At 43.9% G+C, this 27,920-nt stretch overlaps 1 protein-coding gene across 2 annotated transcripts; it reads left to right on the top strand.

The window, feature by feature from the left end:
- Nucleotides 1–7,493: 7,493 nt before the first annotated feature.
- LOC122941497 lies at nt 7,494–27,371 on the top strand. Of its 2 annotated transcripts, none has more exons than XM_044298805.1 (6): nt 7,494–7,621; nt 10,298–10,388; nt 11,966–12,006; nt 15,914–16,040; nt 18,106–18,276; nt 24,064–27,371. In XM_044298805.1, the coding sequence occupies exons 2-6, from the start codon at nt 10,320–10,322 to the stop codon at nt 24,778–24,780; spliced, it is 1,125 nt and encodes a 374-aa protein (XP_044154740.1). In that variant the 5' UTR covers nt 7,494–7,621; nt 10,298–10,319; the 3' UTR covers nt 24,781–27,371. The 2 variants fall into 2 exon arrangements, with proteins under 2 accessions (XP_044154740.1, XP_044154739.1); XM_044298804.1 differs by having other exon boundaries at nt 11,963–12,006.
- Nucleotides 27,372–27,920: the final 549 nt, after the last annotated feature.

The following is a 27,920-nucleotide window of genomic DNA, read 5'->3' as shown; positions in this document are numbered from 1 at the left end:
TGTACATCGCTATGCTTGGTAAGCTGAGAGAAGACCCCCACTTATTAGGTACTGATGACCTATCCTGAGCCTGCTCTGCTCCTCTAATTCTCACATCTATACAGGGTAGCCATGTGCTGTGCCAGCATTTAGCCGAGGGGTTGCAGGCAGGAGCAACGATGTGTGCTCCTGCCCATACAGTGCAGTGCAATCCATACTCCAGTAGTGCGCTAACAAGTCGGGAATCTAAAGCGCATAGGCTCCCAGGACTTTGGGTGTCTATTTTTTTTTTAGTTAAACATCAAAATCAGTAACTAGACGGACAAGACAATAGGAGTGATGGCCACACTCGCTAGAGCTTATAATCAAAACCTTTACTTTAAAAAGGTTCAGAACTTTAAGACGAGAACGAGGGGCGCAATCTGAAATGGGATGGAAGGAAGATCAGAAGCAATTTCAGAAAATATTATTTTACTGAAAGAGTGGTAGACACTTGGAACAAACTTCCAGTTGATGTACAGTAGGTAGGACATCTACCTGTCTGGGATAAACAGGCACCCTCCCTATCTTAATGGAGAGAGAACCTGAAATGAATCAAAACCTGTGACGGCGGTAAAGCCCAAGCCTTCATCAGAATCATCACCAACAACTAGTGCTATCAGAACGCTGTAGAAATCTCCCCCTACTGGCTGCTTTATGTAAGAACATGCTAACGCTAGGTTTCATTTTCATAGAAATGAAACTATCTCTTGCCGCACCCAGCGTGCCGAGCTCATGGATCATACCATGTTATATGAGTGGAAGCACTCTGCATATCTCCAACTACACTTTCTTGCCTATTGCACTGCACTTACCTTCTGCATCATTTTACAGGGCTAGACTTTATTTAAAAAAAAAATGTATTCTTATTTTTGTAGATGGTAATTAATTCTGCTGCTCACAGATTAACACACAGAAGGAGGTGGGTTTTTTCAATCTCACGGGAATTCACAGGATTCCAACCAGCATGCTCACTTTAACTATTTCCTATACAGCAGTGGTCCCCACCTTTTTTGCACCAAGGACCAGTTTCATGCAAGACAATTTTCCCAGGACCGGGTGGGGGGTTCTGGGGTGGGGCTTAGGGGGTGCTGGTCGGCGCTGACTGATTCACGCGCATAACAAAACACAAGGTGCATTTTAAAATATATAACGACTATATAAACTGACTAGGGTCTCTGCTGCACTGTACCGTATGTTTTGCCCTATAAGACGCTCCTGCCCATAAGACGCACCTAGGTTTTAGAGGAGAACAATAAGAAAAAAGTATTTTCCATTACAACTCAGGTTAGACCAAAAATGCCTCAGATCAACCCTTCAGCCTTCTATCATCCCCCATGTCAGCCAGCCATCAGCGTAAATAAACTTAAAAAAAACCACTTACCTCTCTTGCTCCTGGACGCCACAGCTCCTCACCATTGCGATCCTCTTCATCCTGTGGTCAGCTGTGTATCGCGGGCGCGGTGCACAGTGTGAGGTCACAGTGCGCCCTCACGCTGTGCGCCCTCACGCTGTGCACAGCCCTGCACAGCCGACAACCAAGTCGAGGACCAGTAAGCGATGATTACAGATCCTTCACCGCTTCCTGGTCCTCCGGTACTAATGAAGCGAAGCGCTTCATTAGTATCGCGTTAAAGACTGCCCTGATTGCCACGGCCCGGCAAACAATCTTCCAGGGCCCGGTCCTGGGTCGTGGCCCGGCGGTTGGGGACCGCTGGTATACAGCATAAAGTCCTAGGACATAAGTCCTCAGGATCTTGAGGAACACAATATATTTGTAACAAATAACTACGCAATCACACCGAACACTGTCAAGGTTCAGGGACGAAATGTCAACCCATAACACATTACAAGCATGGAACAAATTGTGTACTTTTTATAATAAACTTTGCTCATACATAGTAACAGAGTTTATAAGGCTAAAAAAAAAGCCCTCCGTCCATTCAGGTCGGCCTGTTATCCTGCAAGTTGATACAGAGGAAGGCAAAAAACCCTCATGAAGTCCAAGACAATTTTCCTCATTTTAGGGGAAAAAAATTCCTTACGAACTCCAGTCAGGAAATCAGAATAAGGGTTCCTGCACACAACCGTTGTTGTTTTGCGGTCCGTTTTTCACGGATCCGTTGTTCCATATCTGAGGTTTTTTTTTCTCTGATTTAAGTCCTCTTCCGTTATTCCACAAAACATATCTGTATGGTTTCTGTATGCAATCTGTTTTTTGCGAATCAGAAACGGAAACAGTAACTTATTAATCACCAAACACATGAGCAATATGGGATGGGCATAGCATTTCTACAGTATGGATCTGCAAAATACAGATGAAATACAGATGTGTTCCGTGTGCGTTCCGAATTTTTTTGCGGACTCATTGACTTGAATGGGGCCTCGGATCGTGATTTGCGGACAATAATAGGACATGCACTACTTTTTTGCGGAACGGAAATATGGAAACGGAATGCACACGGAGTACCTTCCTTTGTTTTTACAAACCCATTGAAGTGAATGGTTCCGCATATGGTCCGCAAAAAAACGGAACGAAAGCGGAAAGAAAATACGTTCATGTGCATGAGCCCTAACTCCCTGGATCAATGACCCTCACCTGAGTTTCAAATGTGACACTTTGTATGCCGCAGAATATTTTTTTTCTACAGGGCAAACCCTCCAGCAGAGTGCCCCCATAAACAATAGTGCCAACAAAATCCTCAATAAAGTATCCTATGAACGCTCGTTTACAGTCATCATGGTGTGTAAATGTGCTCAGCAGACATACAATTTGTTTGCAGGCGGCAGATTGTTTGCAGGCTGCTCCCCATGCTGCGGCAATCATCTTCCACATCTGGCTGTGCACAGCCTTAAAGGGGTTGGCCACTTTCTGTTTATGTTGACCAATATTTGTGAGAGGATTATATGGAACTTACTAATATAGCCTTTGCACCTGTTTTTGCACCATTTTCTATATGTCATAAGGTTTGCTTCTATGTTCACAAACTCTTTTGTGCTGTCCACAAAGAGGTCTTGTCCATAAGATGGCTGCTGATGGAGGGTCATGTGTGGGAAATTTCCCACTGGGCCGATGCCCAAGGGGCCGCCCAAGCCCTCCTCTCTGCCTCTGGCTGAGGACATAGTGAGCTCTCAGCTGTAATTAAAGCTGTGAGAATCGGGTACTCATATACCTGGCCAGTGACGGCACAGGACCTCCTGAATTCAACTGCTGTGGCCCACATGTCATCCCCTAGCCCCCTGCTCTATATCTTAATCAGAGACAACTGCTGGAAGTGGAAAGAAAATTGCATCTATTGAATGACACCACAAAAGGGCAGGTTTTTAGGCAATATATCGTGCTTCACTCACTGTGATATATGGTTCTGATGAGACAGTATTTTGTCTTATGGTATTTCTCACCCCACCTACTTCCGTTGCCCTTCCTCGTATCAATTTGGACCCACTTACAACATTGGGCCACTTTTAGTTTTTTTTTCCAGGGCCACTTTAAGTTCCCAGTCCGCCTTTATGTGTGGTGTAGTATAGAGGATCTGTTGGCACTCCTGTGAGGTTTAGTATAGAGGATCTGTCATCTCGGCTGTGAGGAAGGAAGAGGGAGAGTATGAGCGGCAAACGCTGCGGCAACTTTTTTCTGCACTAGGTCACGCCTCTAACTCCACCCAAAACATTACTAAACACCTTATCCCACCCAGTCCCCTAACGGCCCCCACATAGTAAATATTGTGCCCCTTTCACAGTAATTATGTCCAGATATGTGCCCCCTCACAGTAGTTATGCCCAGATATGTGCCCCTCACAGTACGTATGTCCAGATATGTGCCCCCTTCACAGTAGCTATGCACAGATATGTGCCACCTCACAGTAGTTATGCTCTGATATGTGCACCCACACAGTAGTGATTCCCAGATAGGTGCCCTCTCACAGTAATATGCACAGTTATGTGCCCTGATATATCCCCCCTCACAGTAATATGCCCTAGATTGCGCCCTCTCACAGTAATATGCCCAAGATTGTGCCCCCTCAAAATAATATGTCCAGGATTGCGCCCCCTCGCAGAAATATGCCTAGAATTGTGCCCCCTCAAAGTAATATGCCAAGGATTGTGCCCCTCACTGTAATATGCCCAGGATTGTGCCCACTCACAGTAATATGGCCAGGATTGTGCCCTTTTGCAGTAATATGCCCAGGATTGTGCCCCCTTCACAGAAAGTAAAAAAAACTCCACATACTCACCTTGTTCCCCAGCAGCAACAGGATACACATCGGCTGCTCTAGTCTGTGTAAGAGGAGGAAAAGAGGCTGACTGCCGCTGGCCCCGCCCCCTGCCCAGACCTGCAGTGTGGAGTGTCAGCAGGAGAGGAATGATGGAGCAAGGAGCCAATTGCTCTCTGCTTCAACATTACAGGCAACTGTCCCTGCTGCTGCAGGGACAGCTGCCTGAGAGCGGGATATACCTCCCTCATACCAGGACAGCCACTGAAATCTGGGACTGTCCCATCCGACCTCGGATGGTTAGGAGGTACGGTGGTGTAGTATTGAGGATCTGTCAGCTCTCCTGTGTGGTGTAGTATAGAGGATCTATCAGCTCTCCTTTGCACTGTAATATAGAGGATCTGTCAGCTCTCCTGTGTGGTGTAGTATAGAGGATCTGTCAGCTCTCCTGTGTGGTGTAGTTTAGAGGATCTGTCGGCTCTCCTGTGTGGTATAGTATATAGGATCTGTCGGCTCTCCTGTGTGGTGTAGTTTAGAGGATCTGTTGGCTCTCCTGTGTGGTGTAGTATAGAGGATCTGTCAGCTCTCCTGTGTGGTGTAGTATAGAGGATCTGTCGGCTCTCCTGTGTGGTGTAGTATAGAGGATCTGTCAGCTCTCCTGTGTGGTGTAGTATAGAGGATCTGTCGGCTCTCCTGTGTGGTGTATTATAGAGGATACGTCAGCTCTCCTGTGTGATGTAGTATAGAGGATCTGTCATCTCTCCTGTGTGGTGTAGTATAGAGGATCTGTCAGCTCTCCTGTGTGGTGTAGTATAGAGGATCTGTCAGCTCTCCTGTGTGGTGTAGTATAGAAGATCTGTCAGCTCTCCTGTGTGGTGTAGTATAGAGGATCTGTCATCTCTCCTGTGTGGTGTAGTATAGAGGATCTGTCATCTCTCCTGTGTGGTGTAGTATAGAGGATCTGTCATCTCTCCTGTGTGGTGTAGTATAGAGGATCTGTCAGCTCTCCTGTGTGGTGTAGTATAGAGGATCTGTCATCTCTCCTGTGTGGTGTAGTATAGAGGATCTGTCAGCTCTCCTGTGTGGTGTAGTATAGAGGATCTGTCGGCTCTCCTGTGTGGTGTAGTATAGAGGATCTGTCAGCTCTCCTGTGTGGTGTAGTATAGAGGATCTGTCAGTCTCCTGTGTGGTGTAGTATAGAGGATCTGTCGGCTCTCCTGTGTGGTGTAGTATAGAGGATCTGTCAGTTCTCCTGTGTGGTGTAGTATAGAGGATCTGTCGGCTCTCCTGTGTGGTGTAGTATAGAGGATCTGTCGGCTCTCCTGTGTGGTGTAGTATAGAGGATCTGTCAGCTCTCCTGTGTGGTGTAGTATAGAGGATCTGTCGGCTCTCCTGTGTGGTGTAGTATAGAGGATCTGTCAGCTCTCCTGTGTGGTGTAGTATAGAGGATCTGTCAGCTCTCCTGTGTGGTGTAGTATAGAGGATCTGTCGGCTCTCCTGTGTGGTGTAGTATAGAGGATCTGTCAGCTCTCCTGTGTGGTGTAGTTTAGAAGATCTGTCAGCTCTCCTGTGTGGTGTAGTATAGAAGATCTGTCAGCTTTCCTACAGTGCCAAAAAAAGGTTTAGCCTTATGTTCTGCTGATTTATATCTCTGAATACAGTACCTTTAATTTCAGTCCCTGTACTATAATAATACAGCTGATAATACTCTCCCAGTAATGAGTAGAACTGCAGAAATGGGGAAAGTTAAAGTATAACTGTCGTATTTTTATTTTTTTGGAGTATTGGATTGTGGTGAATAATATCTCCTTGGTGGCCCTATTTAAACTTTTCACTGTGTATTTAATTACCTCTTAATTCCACGGTTTTGTTGCCTGTACTGCCTGCTTTTACCTGTGCTTAAAATAGGGTTGCTAGGCATGGTCCGTCTATGTGTTGAAGGACGGAGGACGCAGAAGCACGCAGCGTGCAAGGTCAGATTACTGACAGCCAGGGACTGTAAGAAAATGATTAAAGCCAGGTCCTCGCCAGCAGCTGATAACTGTGCCTGGGCTGTGTGCACTTCTCCCTGTCCCTGCACTTGGCAGACGCTCCCTCACTCAGCAGAGCTGGACAATGCAGAGCCGAAGCAGCGCAGAGCAGGGAAGGGAGATCTGCCATCTGCTCAGTGTATAAATGAAAGCAAGAGGACCCCTTTGTGCTGCAGAAGATTAACCCTTTAGGGGGAGGGCTCTGGTTACTGACACTTTTGGGGGGCTATTGTTACTGGCTAGTGAGGGCAGGCGGGATTAGCCTCAGGGTGAGGGCAGTGGTGGCCATCCTAACTGAATAGTGAAATTGCAGTTTTATGCAGACTGGTTGCTAAGGGCTGAATCTTATTAAATATGGGGTAAGTCAGTCTAATAGTAACTGATTCTGGAATATCATGTTATTAGTAACTACATATATGAAAATAGAAATTAGGATCTAAGTGTGACAGTTATTCTTTAAGCAAATTACAAAGACCCTTTGCCTGGAAGATTTAGTGGCTTTTCTGGGAGATCACCCCTTATTAGGATACTTTCACACTTGTGGCAGAGTGATCCGGCAGGCAATTCCATCGCCGGAACTGCCTGCTGGATCCGTCAAAACGTATGCCAGCTGATGGCGTTTGTAAGACTGATCAGGATCCTTATCCATCTTACAAATGCATTCAAATGCCGGATCCGTCTTTCCGGTGTCATCTGGAAAAACAGATCCGGCATTTATTTTTTTCCCCTTTTTTTCGGTCTGCATTAATACATTCCTATGGAAAATAAATGCTGGATCCGGCATTCAGGCAAGTCTTCAGTTTTTTTTGGCAGGAGTTTTGGTAGCATGCTGCAGTTTTATCTCTGTTCTGATCAGTCAAAAAGACTGAACTGAAGACATCCTGATGCATCCTGAACAGATTGCTCTCTATTCAGAATGCATAGGGATAAAACTGATCAGTTCTTTTCCGGTATAGAGCCCCTAGGACGGAACTAAGTGCTGGAAAAGAAAAACGCTAGTGTGAAAGTACCCTTAACTAATCCAGGATCGATAAAAAACAAACAGCATACTGGAAAGGTCTGCACTTTGCAACAATATTGAGTGTGAAAAAGTATAGAATTGTCTATGAAGACAAGGAAATCCCCTACACAAGTCATTGGTAGGTGTAGGCTTCTCCCTGTGACGTCGGTTTGGTTGGGATGTACAGTGAGTAAATAGGACTTGCTCTTCCTGTTTCAGCTTCCACTTCTCGTGCGATCCCTCCCTCCCTCCTAGAGGTTCAGTTTCCATTTCACTTTAAGTGCATTTATTCACTGGCATCAGCCCGGAGTGTCTGAAAAGAATACCGGTGGACCGGAGGCTTGTAGACTAGAGTGAAGGTAAGGGACATAACAAGCAGCATTCGGGCAAAAATGTCTTTAGCGCCTTCTTAAAAACATTTACAGAAAAGTTCTGCTGAGAACTCTTTTCAAGGGGTATAACCACAAATAGAGCTACCGAGTCCTGTAGTGGTCTTGTTTGGTATTGTTAAGTCTGCCCACTTGAATATCAACTTTTAGCTTAACCCCTAAAGTTCAAAGCCTATTTTAGCTTCACGCCCGTAGAAATGTTTAAAAAAAATTCATCTTTGCATTCAGACAGCCATAGTATTTATTTTTCTGTTTATGTTCTTTTATGTGCTTAGCGTAATGAATTCATTTGGAATTTTAAATATAGTACTGTTTATCATGTGATATAAGTTTTGCTATAGTTTTATTCTACAGGTTGGTACAGTTACAGCAACATGAAATATTGTTTTTTTTTATGCTTTTCCTATATTTGCGCGATGAAACGTCATGGAAAAAATAAATTATTTTTGCTGATATTGATGACCTTTCCTAAAGGCTGCTTTACGTGGCCCAAGGTAGCAAGTGATTGTCTGGAAGGAAGCGTTCCTTCCCAAGAACCTCCTGCTCATCAGTGGAGGAGACCTCTACATTTACATGCAGCAATCTGCTTCACAGTATGGGGAGGGGTGAGCACTAATGCCATCGCTCATCCCCATACAGAATTAGGGCTCATTTAGACGGCCGTAGGTTTTATTCCGTACCCGTTCCGCATTTTTGCGCAATGGGTGCTGACCCATTCATTTCAATGGGACCGCAAAAGATGAGGACATCACACCGTGTGCTGTCCACATCCATTGTTCCACAAATATTATAGATCATGTCCTATGTTTGTCAGTAAAACTCAGCTCCATTGGCCCATTCAAGTCTATGGATCAGCAAAAAACAGAAGACATACTTAACCACTAAAACATACATTCTGTTTTTTGCGGACAGACTGAACTGTCCACAAAAAAACGGATTCGCATTATTATGGATCGCAAAATAACATACGGCCGTCTGAATGAGCCCCTATTGTTTGCCGGCAGCAGAGGCTGTTTAGACGTCACAATCTTCTGCCGGCAAATGATGATTTAGGTGTGCGCACCAACGATCCTATTACCTGATGAACGAGCATTTCGCTCATTCATTGGGTAATCGGTTGCATCTTTGACCGTTTGTATGAACGCTCATTACCAATAAGCTTACCGAACCTCTGGAAGAGTGTAAAGGGGCCTTAAGGTATCAAAGTAATAGAAAACCTCTTTACCCACTTGTTAACTGCCTGCTGACTATATACATCTGGCTGGTCTACATTTAATTCTACAAAGACATCTATGAATGTATCGGCAGAGTTAGCAGTTGTACGGAGACTGTGCAGGAGCAGGGAGATGTGAGTGACAGTCAGGCTCCCCATAGAGAAGGCAGAAATGGCTTTTCTCCATCCCTGCCTTCTCCATCATTGTATACACAGCACTCAATGAGCACTGTGTATATAAATCTGGGAGCGTCATTCCCGTCCTAGTGATCATGTAATCGCCAGGTGCATGACCCAGATGAGCTCTGCAGTGAGCCTGGACAACCTTGTTGAAACCTCCCAGGACTGTATTCCTCCTGTAAGTGGAGCTAATATGTCAGCCCCAACTACAGCAAAATTCAGCAATAATAATAATAATAACAGCAATAATAATAATATGTAATGTTATTATGCCCCCAAAGGTATTTTATGATCTTGAGTAAGGGGGATGGGGACACACACAAAAAAAAGATAAACACCTCTACTAGCCCACATAGCAGATTCTAGCCCTGCCCCGGCGACCGTAACCTATATATCCAGAACTACTGAAATGGAATAAATATAGATTTTACATGCACTTTGCATTAATAAAGCAAAAATTTAAAAATGTGAAAATGTAATCAAATAAAGTCCCAAAAAATGCCAAAATTATTGAAATACAGTAACCGAATGGAAATACGTTATGTATTTTAAAGAAGTATGTACTAAAAAAGATCTAAAATGTGTCTGGTCAAGAAGGTCATGAGTACAAGTTAGTCCATGATGTACAGTTACGTCATGGTGGCTTAAAGGGTTTGTCCGGGTTTAGAGCTGAACCCGGACATACCCTTATTTTCACCCTGGCAGCCCCCCCGATGTTGGCATTGGAGCATCTCATGCTCCGATGCACTCCGTTGCCCTGCGCTAAATCGCGCAGGGCACGGTCTCTTTTGTTTTCAATAACACACTGCTGGGCGGAAACTTCAGTGACGTCACCGGCTCTGATGGGCGGGCTTTAGCGCTGCCCTAGCTTTTACTGGCTAGGGCAGCGCTAAATCCCGCCCATCAGTGCCAGTGGCATCACCGGGGTTCCTGGCAGCCCCATGTAGAGCCCGGTACGTCACCAGATCTTCAAAAAATGCCTTTTCCCTGCGCGATTTAGCGCAGGGCAAAGGAGAGCATCGGAGCATGAATTGCTCCGATGCTCATGTCAAGGGAGCTGCCGGGGTGAAAATGGATGTACGTCCGGGTTCCGCTCTGAACCTAGACAACCCCTTTAAGGAGATTAAGCACTTCAGGAAATTAAGCTTTTGTTTGTTCTGGGAATTAAAGGGCCATAACTTACTGTATATATTCCATACATTATGTGAAGGTATCCTATATTCATACTACCGTATCCTGGTTTTCTTCACCAGGAGTAACCAGTGGTACACCACTATGGAAAGACGTGATACAGATCCTCCTCCTATGGAGAGTGAGGAGTCAAATCAGAACCAACCTGATAATGTAAGTAGTGCCTCCTATTGACCAAAAAGTTGTATGATTATGTTATGTGATTTTAATAATTTACTTTAATGTATAATATTGATGTCCTTATATATAAACAGTCAAGTCACATTATTTTGACCACTTCCTACTTTTGATGTTAGCAGCGTGTAGTCCCGTGTGGTGACCTGGCTCGGCGGGTATATAAGGTGTATGATAGGCTGTCTGCACACAGATCCCTCATTGCTGTAAAAGGGACGATTTATCAGAGTTGCAAAAGGGATAATTATTGGCTTTCGGGCCAAGGGTGGCCCTATTTCTGACACTGCGCTGTTTGTAAACTGTTCTCGTGCTGCTGTGGTGAAAGTGTATCGTGAGTGGACAAATGGCACCATTATGAATAAGCGACGTGGAAACTGCAGAGCACCACTGATGTGAGGTGAACATTGGCTATGAAGGTGCACAAGGGCGGACCGACATCCTACAGTGGAGCAGCTCACTGCCAAAATGAGCCAGGGGCTACCAGACAACACAACAGTTCATTGAACCCTACTGTGTATGGGGCTCAGAAGCAGATGGATGGTCACTGCACCTTTTCTAACAAAGTTGTAATGGCAGAAATGGCTTCAATTTTGACTGCAGTTTGGAAGTGTACCTCCGCTGACTGGCAGAGGGTTGTCTTCTGCGATGAATCACGTTTTCTGCTACATGGAACAGATGGACATTGACGTGCCAGGCAAGAAACATCGGAGGTCAAGCCCCCTGCAACCATTGCTGGAAGAACACAACATTATGGTCTGGGGAAAGTTTTCATGGCATTCTCAGGGCCACTCATCCATGCAGAAGGCACTCTAAACCGATTTGGGTATAAATCCATCCTTGCAGATCACGTAAACCCATAAATGCTGATTGTCTACCCTAGGGGGATGGAATCATTCAGCAAAGAAATGTGACATGTCACATGGCTAGAAATGTCTGACATTGGTTGGAAAAGCATGACCAAGACTTATTCCTCTAATTCCCCAGACTAGGACCCAGTTGAGCATCTATGGGGCCACCTCGATGGTCGTGTTCGCTGTATGGATCCTCGTCCCCTCCAGCAGCTGGGGGACGCACTGCAGTCAGCATGGCTCCAAATACCTGTGATAATCTACCAGGACCTTACTGTGCTGCATGTGGCGGTTACTCTTGATATTAGCTGGTGGTCTTAATAATGTGACTCGACTGTGTACATATATATATATATATGTTACAATGTATGTCTATATGAGGTTTCCCTTCAAACACAGCTGAATGTAGGGGGTGAGGGAAGCCAGATCTAGCTTCATTTAATGGAGTTGTCTTCATGGACCAGCCCCTTTAAGGGCCGTCCATAGAATTTGCTCTGTATAGGTCACCAGGCCCTTAGGGAATACATACATTGTAAATATATAAAAATGCAAACCCCCACTGGAAAAAGCAGCTGCAAGAAGTTTGATCCTAATGTTACAATTTGGCCAAACCATTGGTGCACAGTATTTAGGAAGTGTATTGCAGACACATACACACCTTCATTGCAATTTTTTTTATGTCTTTCATTTTTTTCCCCATTATAGCAGAATAATAATTTGAATGCTGAAGAGAAATTGAGAAAGAGAAAGTAAGTTTTCTTTATATATGGGGCACTAGTAATGGGAGGATGGGACATGTACCCGGATATACCCTGCCAGGGTATTTAGACACAGGGTTAGGACAGGCAACTACATTTGTGCCCTGGGTGAAGGAAATCCTAGCAGTAAGAGCTATCCATCCCCTGTTTTGAAGTGCTCCCACCCTAATAGACCAAAATACAGTTTAAAGATGCCTATATTGATGATCATGCTCCTCGCATAATAGGAAAAATGAAATCCTGCTGCTCGCTGTGCTCCCCAATACCCCCAAATACTATCCTGAGGAAAAATGAGTGCCATATAGATAGTTCCCCCATAGTAATAGTGCTCCTCCAAGTCCCACCAATAGTTATTTCCTTCTAGAATGCCCTTATTAGTAAAACTGCCCCATACAGTGTCAACAACTGCGAAAATGCTGCACAAGAGTGCCTCCATTAACAGAAGAGCCCTCCAGTATTAATAACGCCCTCACAGAGCCCCCAGTAGAAATAAGGCCACCTATTGTTCCCCAGTGGTAATAAAGCTCTTTACAGACCCCTCAGTAGTAATAAGGCCCCCATAGTGATCTTAGTAGAAATAAGGCAGATCTATAAGTCACTCCTATAGAGCCCCCGGTAGTAATACAAACGCCTAATGTCCACTGGATTTAAAATGCCCCTACAGTTCCCCAAGTATTTATACTGCTCCCTACTGTTATAATGCTCGCCCATGTAAATAACATCACTCCACCCCACTCCAAAATACAGTCCCATGTAAATAATATCCCTCCCTTCAGCCATAACATACAGTCCCAGTTAAATAACAACTCCCAGCATTGCTCTGCCTCTCACACTGACAATCTATCCCTTCACTTACCGCTGACACACACCTCACCACAGCTTCTTTCCCAGAACTTCTCCCCTTCACTGCTGAGCTCCATCCTCTGGTCACATGATGGTGACATCATTGCAGGTCCTCAACCACTGCCTTTTGCACTGATCACATGGACTCTGATGTCATCACAGGTCCTTCAGCTATTCCAGTGCATTAGATTTAATTGTATTGCCATCCTGAGGAAGACAATACAGTTGTATCTATCTGGTAGGCAGTACATTCAGGGCCTGGGACAAAACATCCGGGGCCTAGGCGCTGAATGTTTTAGCCTAGCAACGCCCCTGGCTGTCACTCAATAGTGGACAGAAAGGGCTTGGGGGGGGGGGGGTAAAAAGTACTCTTCACTGCCCACCAGACACTTGGCATCTTAAAGGGTGAATAAGACCAAATATTTCCAGTTATTCGAGGAGCATGATCAGCAAGATAGTTTTTTTACATTGTATTCTCTTCACCTATCTGCACCTACCGGTTCAAGGCTGGTGGCACATGGAGTTCTGCTCCATAGAATCTAGCTGCAATCCTGGTAGTTTAACCAATTAGTTGTCACCCAAAAAGTTTTGTAGTTTAAAAAACACAAAAACCTTCATTTTATCAGTGGGGGAAAAAAATTGGTTTTTCTATGTCCATAACCACCTGCCCAAATTATCATGTTATCTAGAATGGTAAAGTTGCAGTTTTTGTTCAACTAGTCTCTGAAGAAAATTGAGTAAAAAGTGATCAGAAATTTGTAAGTACCCCAAAATGCTACAAATGACAACTTCAGGCTGACCTGCTCCATTGACGAGAAAGTAAAAATTTTCTAGCTTTCAGAATATGGTGACAATAAACACCTAAAAAATGGGGTTACACTGTGCAAAAGTGGTAAAACTTAAACTATATAATTTTGATATATCTGTAATCACACTGACCCATAGCTGTTTGTAACCATAAAGCCTGCCATGATTTTATATTACCCACTGTTCAGGCAATATGAATCTGCACACTGGTGCGGGTGAACCCACATAAGATCCGCACAAATTTCCGTGTGGATTTATGTATGTTTCTGCAGCATATCCGCACCAAAAACTGCAATGTCTAGTTGCAGATTTTGGTGTGGACTTGATGCGGTTTTGCTGCAGATGAAGAGGGTGAAATCCGCAGCTAAAACCGCAAACATAATTGACATGCTGCACTTTTTGAAATCAAGAGCCATAACTTTTTTATTTTTCCATTCACATAGCCGTAGGTTTGTTTTTTGCAGGACCAATTGTACTTTCTAATGGCACCAATTAATATTCTATATGATGTGTTGGGAAACTGGTAATATTAATGATGTGGAACTACACAACTGTGCCATTGTTTTACGGGTTTGTTTTTACAGCATTCACTGTACGGTAAAAGTGAGATGTTAACTTTATTCAGTGGGTCAGTATGATTACAGCGACACCAAATATATATCGTTTTTGTTTTGTTTCAGTACTTCACAGAGCTGTGTAAGAGCTTTTTATTGTGGGACAATCTGTAGTTTTTATTGATACTTTTTTGGGGTGTATGTATGTGACTACACTTTACTCAATTTTTGGGAGGCGAATAAAAAACTAAACAAAAAAAAAAAACGTCTATTAAGTCATTTTGTTTAGTTTATTTCCATTTCAGGGTTCACTAGTTTTGTATGTATAATGGGGAAAGGGAGTGATTTTAAAATGGTTTTCCGACTTTTTAATATTGATGATCTATCCTCTGGATAGTTGTCAGGAACGGAGGATGTGGATCCTCTGGGTTAGCTGATAGTGGACTAGGAATTAGCCCAATATTGCTGACAAAGGCAAAACAAATTTCAGAGTAATACGGTATACAGGGTCAGACGGACTCGTAGTCAGGCAAGGTCAGAGGTCCAGATGAACTTACAGATGACAGCAGGCAGAATCGTAGTCAGCCAATGCAGGGGTCAAGACTGGAGGCAGGCAGGCAGGAAGGATCAGGGTTAATTGGCCAAAGATCAGTACACAGGAGGGCAGAGGAGCAGGAAGCTTCAGCAGAGGTTAACAGGTATTAACAACCATGCTTGGGGGCTTCATGGTGAAGTCGCCCTAAATACCAGTAACCCCGAGGCGGGGACAGTAATCAGGAAGCACGCTCTCCTCCTCTATAATTAAGGGAGAGGCGCACAAGACGGGAACTGGCAGTGAGGGCGGATGCGGTGGTATGCTGGTGGGCGCCTGCTCCGTCTGCGAGGTAGGCCACAGCTGGGACCCACGGCGCTGCAGTGTGCATTGCCTTCACAGCCATGGGCCCAATACTGACAATAGGTAATCAGTACTTGATCAGTGGGGGTCAGACACCGAGGACCCCCTGCTGATCAGCTGTTTTGAGAAGGCACCAGCGTCTTCGCTTCTATGGATGCTGAGCTGTGTCTAGGCCACGTGACCGATGAACGTGTCGTCACTGGCCTAAGAATTGCTGGAGCAGGCTGCACACTCACAGAAGCACCGGTGCCTTCTCAAACAGCTGTTCGGCAGGTGTCCTGGTTGTTGGACCCCATCGATTAGATCCTGATGACCTTTCTAGAGGATAGGTCATCAGTATTAAAATGTCGGAAAACCCCTTAAACTTTTACACAATGCACTGCATAAGCTATGGATCACGTGACGAATGAGTATTTTGCTCCGTTTGTGGTGATCAGTGGCACACATGTAAGGAACAAGTGTTCGTAGGAACATTGGGGGTAATTTATGAAGCTGAAATACACCTACATTAGGCGTATTTCAGGTGCAGATTGTGGCGCACCGGACTCATTTACCATTTTCTACGTCAGTTTCAGGCATAGAAGAAAGTCTAAATGTAAGACAGCTCAGAAGCGGCGGTGGATCCGTGAAGTTATAAAGAGGCCAGTGCCTCTTCATAACTCCAGGGGATCCACCTTAAACGTCTAAAACGCCAGTCTTAATAAATGACCCCCATTGTTCCCAATAATTGTCCAACTGTATGTATAACAGACATCTCACAAGAGTCACTGTGATCTACAATATGGATTGTCTCCTACAGAAAATGTAGACAGATTGATGAAAAAACAATAAGAAAAATAGTGAAAAGTGGAAACGCCTTCATTGTGACCTTTAATAAACTGCTCAAGAAGACAGAGGCTTGTAAGGCGCAGCACTACATGGAACGGGTATGTGTCTGTATTAAATGGTCAAAAAATACTAACCTTCATCTAGACATCATTAGACACATTTATTAAAAAAGGAAAAATGTTATAAAAAAATTAGATTGCAGTTTTTTTTTATATTGCCAGAGCATTTTAGAAAGGGATAAGTGTGATTTGATAGCTTGATATAGTCAACAGTTGAATTTTTATTTTTTTTCTTATACATGAGATCACTATACTATGAATGGCCGCCATTTAAAGGGAACCTGTCACCGGGATTTTGGGTATAGAGCAGAGGACATGGCCTGCTAGATGTCCGCTAGCACATCCGCAATACCCAGTCCCCATAGCTCTGTGTGCTTTTATTGTGTAAAAAAACCGATTTGATACATATGCAAATTAACCTGAGATGAGTCCTGTATGTGAGATGAGTCAGGGATAGGACTCATCTCAGGTTAATTTGCATATTTATCAAATCGTTTTTCTTACACAATAAAAGCACACAGAGCTATGGGGACTGGGTATTGCGGATGTGCTAGCGGCCATCTAGCAGCCCATGTCCTCAGCTCTATACCCAAAATCCTGGTGACAGGTTCCCTTTAATACTACATTTTTCCTGCAGAGGAAATGTCAGACTGGCTGCGGCTTTCTCTGGTAAAACCAACTGTTTGCCAGGGGTCTTGGGTCAGAATCTATGGTGAGCAGCAGGCCTTATGTGAGGAAAAAAGCTGGTTTTGGATGCCGCAACCAATCTGATGTAGTATTCTAGTGCCTAACCATTGAGATATTACATGGTCCATACAAGCCTCTTTTTGTTTGTGGCTTTCTGCTTTGGGGAAACCATAGACCCTGAAAAGTAAAGAGGTTTTCTCACTATAGTAATGAATGGCATATCGATAAGATATACTATCACTTACTGGTCAATGAAGGTATATGAGTACTAGTTAAAGGGTTTTTACTAGTTATAATCAGTTCGGGTCCACCTCACCGTGCCGCTACTGATCAGCTGTTTAAAGCGGTCACAGAGCTTTATTCTTTACATGGGTGTCACAGTAGGGAGCAGTGTACCCTGAACTCCCACTGTCTCTTACTACTTGCACAATCCACCCTAGACACTAGCCCACAACTGGTCAGATAATAAACTCATAAATAATAAACTAGTAAATAATAAACTAGTGACAGATCAGCAGCCTCGGAAACAGGAATAAGACTGAAACAGACAAGCCGGATCAGACCAAGAGAGATAAAACTAAGCCGAATCAGGAACCGTAAATCAGAGTCAAAAACAGAGTAGTCAATACCAAGAGAGCAGACAGTAGAAATCAGAAATAGACAAATACAATACAATACCAAGCCAGGGTTAAAACCAGGAAGAAACGTCAAGTTCCAAATCAGAGGTCAAGAATCCAGAAGAAAAAATACTCAGAAGAAGACTAGTGAGGCGATCCAGAAGAATAACACCAATCACAGGCAATCTGTGGTCAGCAGATTACCTGTTTAAATAGGCTGTGCTTCCTGGTACCTGTGTACCAAACTATGCCCATTTACCCGTATTGACCCTTCACTGTCTGACCTGGGCCTATTACCCATATTGATCCTACACCGCCAGCCCTGACCTCATCCTGTCTGACTACAATTCTGCCTGGCCCCTTGGTGCCCTGCATCGGAGTCTCTAAAGCCTGTTAGTCAGCTGTCAACCACACAAAGACTACCCCAGGAGGTAGCGGCCTGATGGCTAACCTGCAGCGAAGTCCAGATCCCTGTATAGGGGTTAAAGGGTGACTACCAGGGGACTCCCAGCATAATGCCCTTAGGTTTAGCAAAAAATCTGTTGGTTAACACAGTGGTTCCACACCCACTGCCGTAACAGCAAGTTTTCACCGCTGCTACTAAATGTATGCTTTGGTAAATCAATATAAGCAGTGAAGAGACCCAAGTAGATATTGGTGACCTATCATGAGGCTGTGGTCATCAGTATTCTGATCCCATAAAACCTGTTCAAGGAGGGGACAGGGGAATGAATCACTACACGTGCATACAGTATGAATATATCCAAGTGTCTACCACTTATTCATAGATCTCTCTCCAGGTCCTACATTCCATTTTCTTTTTTGGACATATCCACGACCCGCCCATCTCACCAGATAAATTCCTTCCTGGACGACTGACTGAAGGATTTAGAAGTCAGTTCCCAAAGCCTTTCAGCGAGTACAAGACCCATCTCCCTTCGTACACCCCATACTCCATTCTCCTGGAATATGTAAGTGTCCTCCTTTTACTACATAGCTTTAGATGCTCATTTTACAGAATGACAACCAGTGCCAGATGAAGAGAGAGTGTCCATTAAAGGCTATGTCCACTTCTCTAATCATTTTATCATTTCTCCAATGCATCTAAAAATGGAAGAATTTGCAAGTAATCTGAATAAAAAAATCTTTTAATATTATAGGAGAGATTTATTATGTTTTCTGGTGTAAAAACCCTGTGTTTGCAACTTTTTAACACTATTGAGACAAGTGTCGCAAGTGGCATTAAGAGGTGGACTGGCTATAGACCCCACAGGGAAATATCCCGGTGGGCCGATACCCAGGTGGCTTCCCACGCCCTGTTTACTTCCACGGCCAAGTATATAATGATCTAATACTCTCAGTGGTAATTAATGCTGGGAGCATCAGGTACTCATGTACCTGGTCAGTGGCTGCAGATTCCCTATCCTCAGAATAGTGATACGGTTGAATACTGCAGCGTTACATGGGAGCTGATGGCTCCATATCTTAATTAGAGACAACTGGAGGAAGACAGAATATGCAGCTTTTGATGGCCACCACAGAGGGACAGCTTCTAGGTCAGTATCTGGTGCTGCATTGTGGTACTTAGTTGTGCTGGAGCGGTATTTTGTTCTGCACTATGGTATTGCTGACCCTGCCTACTTGTGTCGGCCCCATCTACTTGTGTTGGCACTGCCTACTTGTGTCGCCCTGCTCTCTATCAGTTTGGTTCCCAGTCTAACCCTGGTGGCATTTCTATACTGCCCTTGTGAGTTTCCAAAAAGGGGGCCTGGCAAGGGTGAGGACAGGACTGGACCAGTGGGCCTCATACATTTATCTTCATTTACGCCAGTTTTCTAGTGTAAATGAAGACAAATCTACGACAGCTTCAAACACTTTGAAAACATTGCATTGGTGCAATAAGGATTTGCTGCAAAGGTGGATATGCCTGTTAAAAAGTTGTTTAAATGGGAGTAAAATTATATTAAAAAAAAAAAGGGCAGAATGACTTGGTGGTCCCCCACTGCCCCCCCTGGTTCCCAGTTGGTATCCACTTCTTGGTACCTCTCAACATAGAAATGCTACTGCTCAGCCAATCACTGATTGAACCAAATCACAGCTGTGGCCAGTGACTGCCTGAATGGTAACATGTCCTATGTCAAGAGGGGACGGTAAGTAAAGACTGGCAGGGGGACCAGAAAGCATCTGAACTGGAATGGTGGGGGATCTAAAATGGCAGCTGCACATGTTACAAAGCAAAACTAAGTGTAGACAAGACAAGCCTGGGAAAGCAAGATCACAAATAATGCCATGCAGCCTGCCAATCCGCAAATAGCCATCCCCTGTTATGGATGTCACAGTCCTATAAAACCCTCATCCCACGAGGTCTCCGCCACTGTCCTGTAAGCTGAGCTTATGGAGAGACGTGGCAAGCGCTAATGTTGCTGAAAACAATTAATAGAAGAATATTCGAGGGAGAGTGTAGGCAGAATGCAGTGAGACTTATTCTGCGGCAGTTTTATTTATTCCTACATCAGCCGTAAACTAAGATATGTAATTCAATACCAATAAGATGAAAGCCTTTATTATTGTGGTGCCAGTGTGCCAACCAATACCATCCAGTCTGCATCCTTTAGGGGAGCCAGGTCTTAATGGTGACCATCCTCATCTTTTGCTGGCTTTACTTCTTCCAAATCATGCTTCAAAGTCTCCATGTCCTAGAAAAATCATCAAGATGCAGAGAGAGGAGCTGGATGTTCCTGATGACATGTTCTCATCGATATTAGATGATGTGGAAAAGGAGGAAAAGCAGATGGCAGAAAAAGGGCTCCCACCTGTAGGGCTGGGGTTGGAGAAGTGGGTATGCCAGAGCTGACTAATATTCTGTGTTTACCGTCAAATAACCTGCAGGAGATTGCAGGCAAGAACAGCGATAATATGCCTATTGTGCCTGTAATGGTCGCGTACACAGACACACAGGGGGAAGGGAAGTGACCACTGCGCTCCACCCTCACCCCTGGCCCTGCCTACTTGCCTCGCAAGTCCTAATGACAGGGGACAACTGGACGGCAATCCCTAGCTTGGACTAAGTGCAGGGATGACAGACAGACAAACAACAGAACGTGAACAGACGGAGTCAATACCAGGAAAGCTACAAAGTACAAATGGAGCAAGCAGAGAATAGTCAGGAGAAGCCGGGGTCATACTGTAAATACCAGGAGAGACGTGAAGTACCAAAGGAGTCAGCAGAGGATCATTAGGAGGAGGCTGGGGTCAGAATACCAGGAGAGCAGCAAAGTACACAAGGAGCAGGCAGAGGATGGTCAGGAATTCAGCAGGAGGTAAGTAAGCCAGAAAGACAAATCACAGGTGGAACCTAAATTAACAGGCAACCTGTGGCCAGCAAGCTGCCTGTATTTATAGTGAGGAGTGAGGGTCATGTGACATGGCCAGCGTCACATGACCGACAGACCAACCAGTCGAGCACCGAGTGATCAGCTCGGCACTCAAGGCAGACTTAGGAGCAGGGAGCCACCCAGCTAGAAAAGCCGCCCTGGGAACGAGGTCAAACATAGATCCTCGCTCCCGAAGCTAAGCAGCAGGTCTGCGGCTAATGGGTGTCACAGAAGGTGTACAGAAAACTAGAAGACACAAAATGAAGATCTGACTGACTGGATCCAAAACTAAGGAACCAAAGGGAGGGCCCTGCAACAGACCTGGCTCTCTCCCTAACTGCTCAGCCTATGCAAAAATCTCAATGGTAGATGATCGCATATTCTCGTACCTCGACTGTATAACACCTGAACACCCTATAATAGTGAGGAGACACGACCACCGGCTCCCTACACTTGATACGGAGGGAGTCAGGGTCACCTGGGATCCAGCAAACAGGAAAACACAAATGAATGAACAAAACTTATCGGTAGAAGACTCAGTAGTAGCATCCAGCATGCACACACTCCAGGAAGTTGTATAAACCGCAAAGTGATGCAGTATGGGAAGGGATTTAAAGGGATGCAATCAGTGCAACTACATGACAGCTGAGAGAGGCTAACGAGATGAGAAAACGAAAGCAAAATAAAAGGAACCTCAAGGAGGAGGTTCTGAAGAACGTCTGTCAGAGCTTCTCAGATGTCTGGTGGTGACAATGGGGGACCGAGTGCACCTTCGGAACCCTGTTACAGTGCCCCTATTATACCAGTCAAACCCCACACCAGCAACAGCCCCTGTTTAAAGGTGCCGCGTGGCCATTAACAATGAAGAAGGACTATACAGTGCGGTCTTTAGTATTAAATGAAAGGCAGCTACAGGCTAATTGGCCACGCAGTTCTTCACTGCAGCATGGCTGCAACACAGCCGTACCGTAAGGCAGAGTAACCTGGGTATACCTGATTTATAGAGATTCGTGACAAATTAAGGCTACTTTCACACCTGCGTTTAGGTGCGGATCCGTCTGGTATCTGCACAGACGGATCCGCACCTATAATGCAAACGCTTAGATCCGTTCATAACGGATCCGTTTGCATTACCATGAACAAAAAAAAACAAAAAAAAACTTTTTTTTTTTTTTTTGTTCATGATAGTGCAAAAGGATCCGTTTTGACTTTACATTGAAAGTCAATGGGGGACGGATCCGTTTGAAAATTGAGCCATACTGTGTCAACTTCAAACGGATCCGTTCCCATTGACTTACATTGTAAGTCTGGACGGATCCGTTTGCCTACGCACGGCCAGGCAGACATCCGAACGCTGCAAGCAGCGTTCGGGTGTCCGCCTGCTGAGCGGAGGTCAAACGGTGCCAGACTGATGCATTCTGAGCGGATCCGCATCCACTCAGAATGCATTAGGGCAGTACGGATCCGTTCGGGGCCACTTGTGAGAGCCTTCAAACGGAACTCACAAGCGGAGCCCCGAACGCAAGTGTGAAAGTAGCCTAAGTCGCAACAAATCGAATTTCTTGCAAAGCTGCTGAATCAAATTTTCCAAAACTTCGCCCATTTCTAGTCAGAACCCTTTGTACAAAACTCAGAGAAGGTTTAGAACCACACAAATCCACCTGATGGTCACTTTTATGCCTTTTTTCTGTTGGACACCTTTAAGGTGCCTTCACACACAGTAGATTTTGTTGGAGAAATTACTGCAACTGAAAATCAGTTCCATTCATCTGAATGGGGTTGCTTTGGTGGCAAGCACATGGATTTCTTTAAGCCTTCTTCAGGTAAATGGCACTGATTTTCAGTTGCGGAAAATTTTTGCAACAAAATCTGCTGTGTGTGAAGGAACCCTTATTGCTGGTTTTGTCATGATGCTGCTCTCTAGTCTTAGGGTATGGACACAATGTTAGGTTTCCTGATGCAAGTTTTTGGAAGCTAAGGAGTGAATAAAAAATAAAAAAAACAGGAGACGTCGTCTCTGTCCTTTATACTTTCTCTGCTTTTATGATCCACTCCTGATTTTGACTTCCAAATCTGCATTAGAAAACCTGACTATGTGGCTGTACTCTTACACCTTCTGGAAGAGAACAGCCGTGTTCTTCTTCTCTAATACAAACCATTTAATCAAAGGGGTTCTGTCATAAGATACGTCATAATAATGGTCTGGGTCTCATCTTCCTAGGTGCCCGCATTCTTATGGAAATTGATGTTTTATAATATGCAAATAAGCACCTAAGAGTAATGAAGGTTGGTGCAGTTGCACCTCGTTGCTCCCAGAATCTTCACTCACTGCCCTTCAATACATACAGTACATGAAAATCTATTTCTAACAAAGCTAGAACCAGCCTTGTACCTCATATTGATCCAAAGAGCTCCCCTTTCATTGCTCCAATTGTTCTGCTAGATTTATTTCAATCTAGAAGTTCAGGGGGAGTGTATTTTCTGTTACAGCTTGTGGCAGTTGAAGGACAGAACTGAGCATGTGTGTCCACCTCAGTGAGGTGGACAGAGAAATTACAGGTGCCACTATGCAAGTAGATTTCATTGAATAACTTAGTGGCCATACAAAATTTTTAATTACATGCAATTACAAAACTATTCAGATCCAGGTGCTAGTTTGAAAACTGTAGAATATTTTTTGTGGAACAACCCATTTAAAGAGAACCTGTCACCAGTTTTATGGTGTCCTAACTAAGGGCAACATAAATAAGTGACTGATTCTCTTAGCAAAATGTTGGGTTACTTTCTTTAATTGACCCAGTCAATCTGCCAACATCTTGTATTGAAAAGCTCCAGCTTATAATGATGAGTCCTGAATATTCATGAGCTCCTGACTCTCCCCGCCTACCTGCTGCTGATTGACAGTTATTTTCCATATGAATCAGCAGCAGGTGGCCAGAGGAGTGGCTATATCTCTGAATTAAATAAACGCTGGACTCACTGACATCACACTGGACTCAAATCAGCTCATTAGCATGTGGCATCTTTGTGTGTATATTATGAGGTAACCATTTGTCACACCAGTAAGTGAATACATCTAAGGCACTTTAAAGTAGTTAATGATTGTATATAATTAGTTAGATTATAATTAAATATCCACATGACAGGTTCCCTTCAACCAAAGCTAAGCTTAGGGGATGTCTCAGATACCTATGCTCAGTGAGGCAGCTTCCGGTTCTACTGTGTCAGTCTAGTTCAACCAAACCTTCTAAGGTGTTGGGGAATCTCTATCCATTATCCAGTTCTCAGTATGAGACTATGGCCCGCCTTACCTATTAAGCATGTATGACAAAGATGGATCCTTCTGATAAATGTATGTTCTTTTCTTGACTTTTCTTGTTGTAGATGGTTGAACATCTAAACCCAGAAGATCCAGATGAATTTATGAATCAATTGGCGGCTAACAATGAATCACTGTGGAAGATTTCTGATGGGGTTGGAAACAAACCCACTGTCAATGAATTTGCCTTATTAGCTACTGTGATCTCATACTGCTGTGTTAAAGAGTCCAACACTGCAAAGGTCCTCAAGAAGGCTTATGGAGCTTCAGTGTCCTGTAAAGGAATGCCCCAAAGAGAAATAATGATTGCTCTATCTGCCCTGCATGTGTGGGACAAGGCCATCTCGTATGCAGTGAGTTGTGAGGGGAACAGTCCTCCTATAACGTTCCCAGAAAAAGTGCAATGTAGCGCCTATAAGTACAAACCAAAACGAGGGAGCTATAAGAAAATCCCTCCCTGTACAAAATGTAACAAAATGTATGATGTGGAGTACGACCCAGAACACCAAGAACACGACGATGAAGAACCATGGCCGTACGGAAACTGTGCTGAAAATGAGTCGATCAACAAGCTGCTGCAGATGGACAAAGACATTAGGAATAACATATGTATCGTAGGGAAAAATAGGGAAATACTGATGAATAGGGAGGAAATAGAGAATAAGTTTAAAGAAGAGTATGAGGATGAAAAGAAAAGAAAAGTCAGAAAGCTCCTTAAATCTCGCAGGTTTAAGCTCAAATCAGAAGAATGGAAGTTCTTCACCCCTTCTCACTCACTTTAAAGTATTGTCTCAGGTGTCCTCTGTAACCTATAAAATGCTATATATTAAGCTGGCCATACACATTAAATTTATGTTGTCTGAATTTGCTCATTTCTGTGGAATCAGACATCCCATAAGCAAGATAAGGATCGGGCTGCTGGATTTCAATTGCCTGGTCCTTTTGTTCTTAGGCAGATAAACCGCTCACAAGACAAGTATGCATGTGTATAGGCGCCCAATTTGCCAAATCGCCCAACAGTTATTTCATGTGTATGGTCAGCCTTACTTTGGACATCTAAAGATTTACTGTCATGATTAAACCTAGCTTGGCCACGTATACAAGTGTATTTTTCCCGGATCATGTGTATGGTGCTTAATACAAGTGGGGAAATGTGTGTATGTGGGTATATTTGCAGTAAAGTGTGTGTGTATATATACAGTATACAATATATATATACATACATATACATATATAAATATAACTGTAATCTGTGTAATCGATGTTGGTGCTCATGACCTTCTGTAAGGAAATCTGTGATGAGATGACCTTCCTGAGTTCATATGATCTTCAGAACGTGATCAGTAACAGAATCCAGATGTCCAATTATTGGCCGATGACGTGCGTCCATCTGTCTTTACGGATCACACAACTTGACTTTGATCAATTTAAACTGGGCGTACATGGTTAGAATCACTCTGCAGCGATCTGATCATTTCCAAGGTGTACATTCGGCAGAACAGTTTGAGATGTACCGCTCATCGTATGCCCCAGATACTGTATATGCAGCTGTATTTGTCTACAGTTGCATCGATTTGCTATTGACTGTTATGAAATACTAAACATGTACCGGGCTACGTACACCGGGAGATTTTCCCAGTGTATACTCCTAATGTTCACCCTCAACATGGTTCTAAATCAAGTTCTACATAGAACAATTTTTGGTAGTAACTTTTTATATGAGGCCTGTGTATTGTTCTAAAAAATACCAATTACTGTGGCTAACTTAAAGCTGGCCATAGATTACATTCTTCCCAATGCGGGGTACACATGCACAAGTGCCAAACATGCATGTGTTCTAAATGAAAAGAGGGGATAGGCACCTCAGACGGCAGCTTATATCGCCAAGAAATAAGTGATCAAGCATGTTGAAATCCAACTGCTCGATCCCTCTCTCCTATCCAATATCTACCGATGGGTAAGAGTTGGGAGGCTCCTATATACATTTGAAGGATGGCCGGTCCCACCAAAATCGGTGGGTTTTGACGACATTAATCTAAATGTGTATAACCAGCTTAACTCCCTACACCCCATAGTGTACTGTGCATGAGGCCTCTGTATGTCTCTGGAATACAAAGTGCCTTGGACTCTTGATGATTCAAGTTGTTCCCAAATGTGGTTCAATGGGCTACAGCAGCTGGACTGCAACTGCCCACACTCGCATTGCATTCGTTGCACCAGTTCATAGATTGGTGAAAGCTTTGTGATGGATTTCATACTAGAATGAGGGACATGTAGCCGCGGCACTGTTTCTCGTCTAAGTTACATTATTGAAGATTACGTTATTAGTTTGTAATGCTAACAAAACAATTACATTGAAAAAATGATTGCTTGGCTATCTGCGCCAGTGCCATAGACGTGAATGCTCTATTCACTCCGGGTGGTGGACCCTCATGAATGGTGGAAGTCCCAGCAGTCGGACCTCCAGCTATCACCTATCCTACGAATTTCTGTCGCACTGATACATTTTATTTTCTATAGTAAGGAAAAGTCAGAGCAAGAGCAGAACAATACTTTTACAGTGTGGGTGCCTCTCGGTCAGTTTTTAATCACTTTTCCAGAAACAAAACTGAAATGATAGAGTTAATAGTCTTGTCCATTTTTGGACAGGCCTCCTACTTGAGACCCCCTCTGGAAAGCTGATGGAAGCCTAAGGGTATGGCTACACAGGGAAGATTTTACTCAGTGCATCCATCCTGTGTAGACTTACCATACAGCTTCAATAGCTGTCGGACGAACGCTAGTTTAAGCAACAACCGTTCCTCCCAGCACATACACTTGGTTGGTTTGGCCAGGCATGCATGTGCATTGGGGAGAGAAGCTTAGTTGCTGCCAGACACGTGTTGTTGGCAGCTTGTCTCCCATAAAAAAAAGGATCTTGCATGTTGAAATCCAACAGCCTGAAAATTCTTTCCCCGACGAAATTTGTAAAGGGAGAGTCGGGACACAACCATATATAAAAGACAGTTGGCTGGTCCAACCGAAATTGACAGGTTAGGGCGACTTTACTCTTATGTGAATAGGGGCCTTAAAAATTTAACATAATTTTCCTAGCTGATAAATCTTTTTGTTTTTAGGATCATTAATATCGTTTGGTGCGTAGTTAAGATTTATTAATGATGATGTGTCTATGTGCATGCTGGTATTGTATCTCACATCACTCTTCTGTTTTCAGCCTTGTCTGTTTAGGAAAGAAGGAAAACAGCCACAGATGACAAAAAAAAAAAAGAGCAGAGAAATTTTTATTTAGCTTTAAGTTGGCTATACATATTAGGTTCACACTTCAGTTATTTGGTCAATTATTTCCATCAGTTATGGTGAGCCAAAACCAGTAGTAAAGCCTACACAAGGATAAGGTATAATGGAAAGATGTCCTCCTATTCTGTGTTTTTGACCCGTACCTGGCTTTGGCTCACAATAACTGATGGAAATAACTGACCAAATAACTGACGTGTGAACTCAGCCTTAGGTAAATGTTTCCCAAACCAGCTAGTTTCATCAGGGGTCAGTCTCCCATCTAATGTGCATGGGCAAACGCCGGGGAAGATAAGGATCGGGCATGTTACCCTTTTAACTGCCCAATCTTTTTGTTCTCGGGGAGGCATCTGTCAGCAGCTTTTTCCCTGTTTAGAAGAGCCCAGCATGCACGCACATGGAGGGGACGGCAGAGAGAGCTGCTGACAGCTATATAATGTGTACGGCCAGCCTGAATGTAATACTTGTGTATCAATGAATGGTATTTAGCCTTTGGTTTCTGAATAAGTTATATGCAGTTATATGCATAATACAGTTTTCTACAAATGCTCTGAAATAAAACAGCTTTCACATTCAGCACTTTATAATGCAGGATTTTGTGATGTCTACCTATATCATCTAAATCATT

The sequence above is a fragment of the Bufo gargarizans genome, chromosome 6, assembly GCF_014858855.1.
Source record: "Bufo gargarizans isolate SCDJY-AF-19 chromosome 6, ASM1485885v1, whole genome shotgun sequence".
Lineage (NCBI taxonomy): Eukaryota > Metazoa > Chordata > Amphibia > Anura > Bufonidae > Bufo > Bufo gargarizans.
The sequence above is the reverse complement of the archived record's forward strand: the minus strand, read 5'-3'. Positions and strand labels throughout refer to the sequence as shown.

Bases quoted from the DNA above. Each gene is read 5' to 3' on its own strand.
- LOC122941497 (XM_044298804.1), top strand. From the start codon at position 10,320: ATGGAAAGACGTGATACAGATCCTCCTCCTATGGAGAGTGAGGAGTCA. The intron at 10,389-11,962 runs GTAAGTAGTGCC...TCCCCATTATAG, and splicing joins ATCAGAACCAACCTGATAAT to CAGAATAATAATTTGAATGC. The intron at 16,041-18,105 runs GTATGTGTCTGT...ATCTCTCTCCAG, and splicing joins CGCAGCACTACATGGAACGG to GTCCTACATTCCATTTTCTT.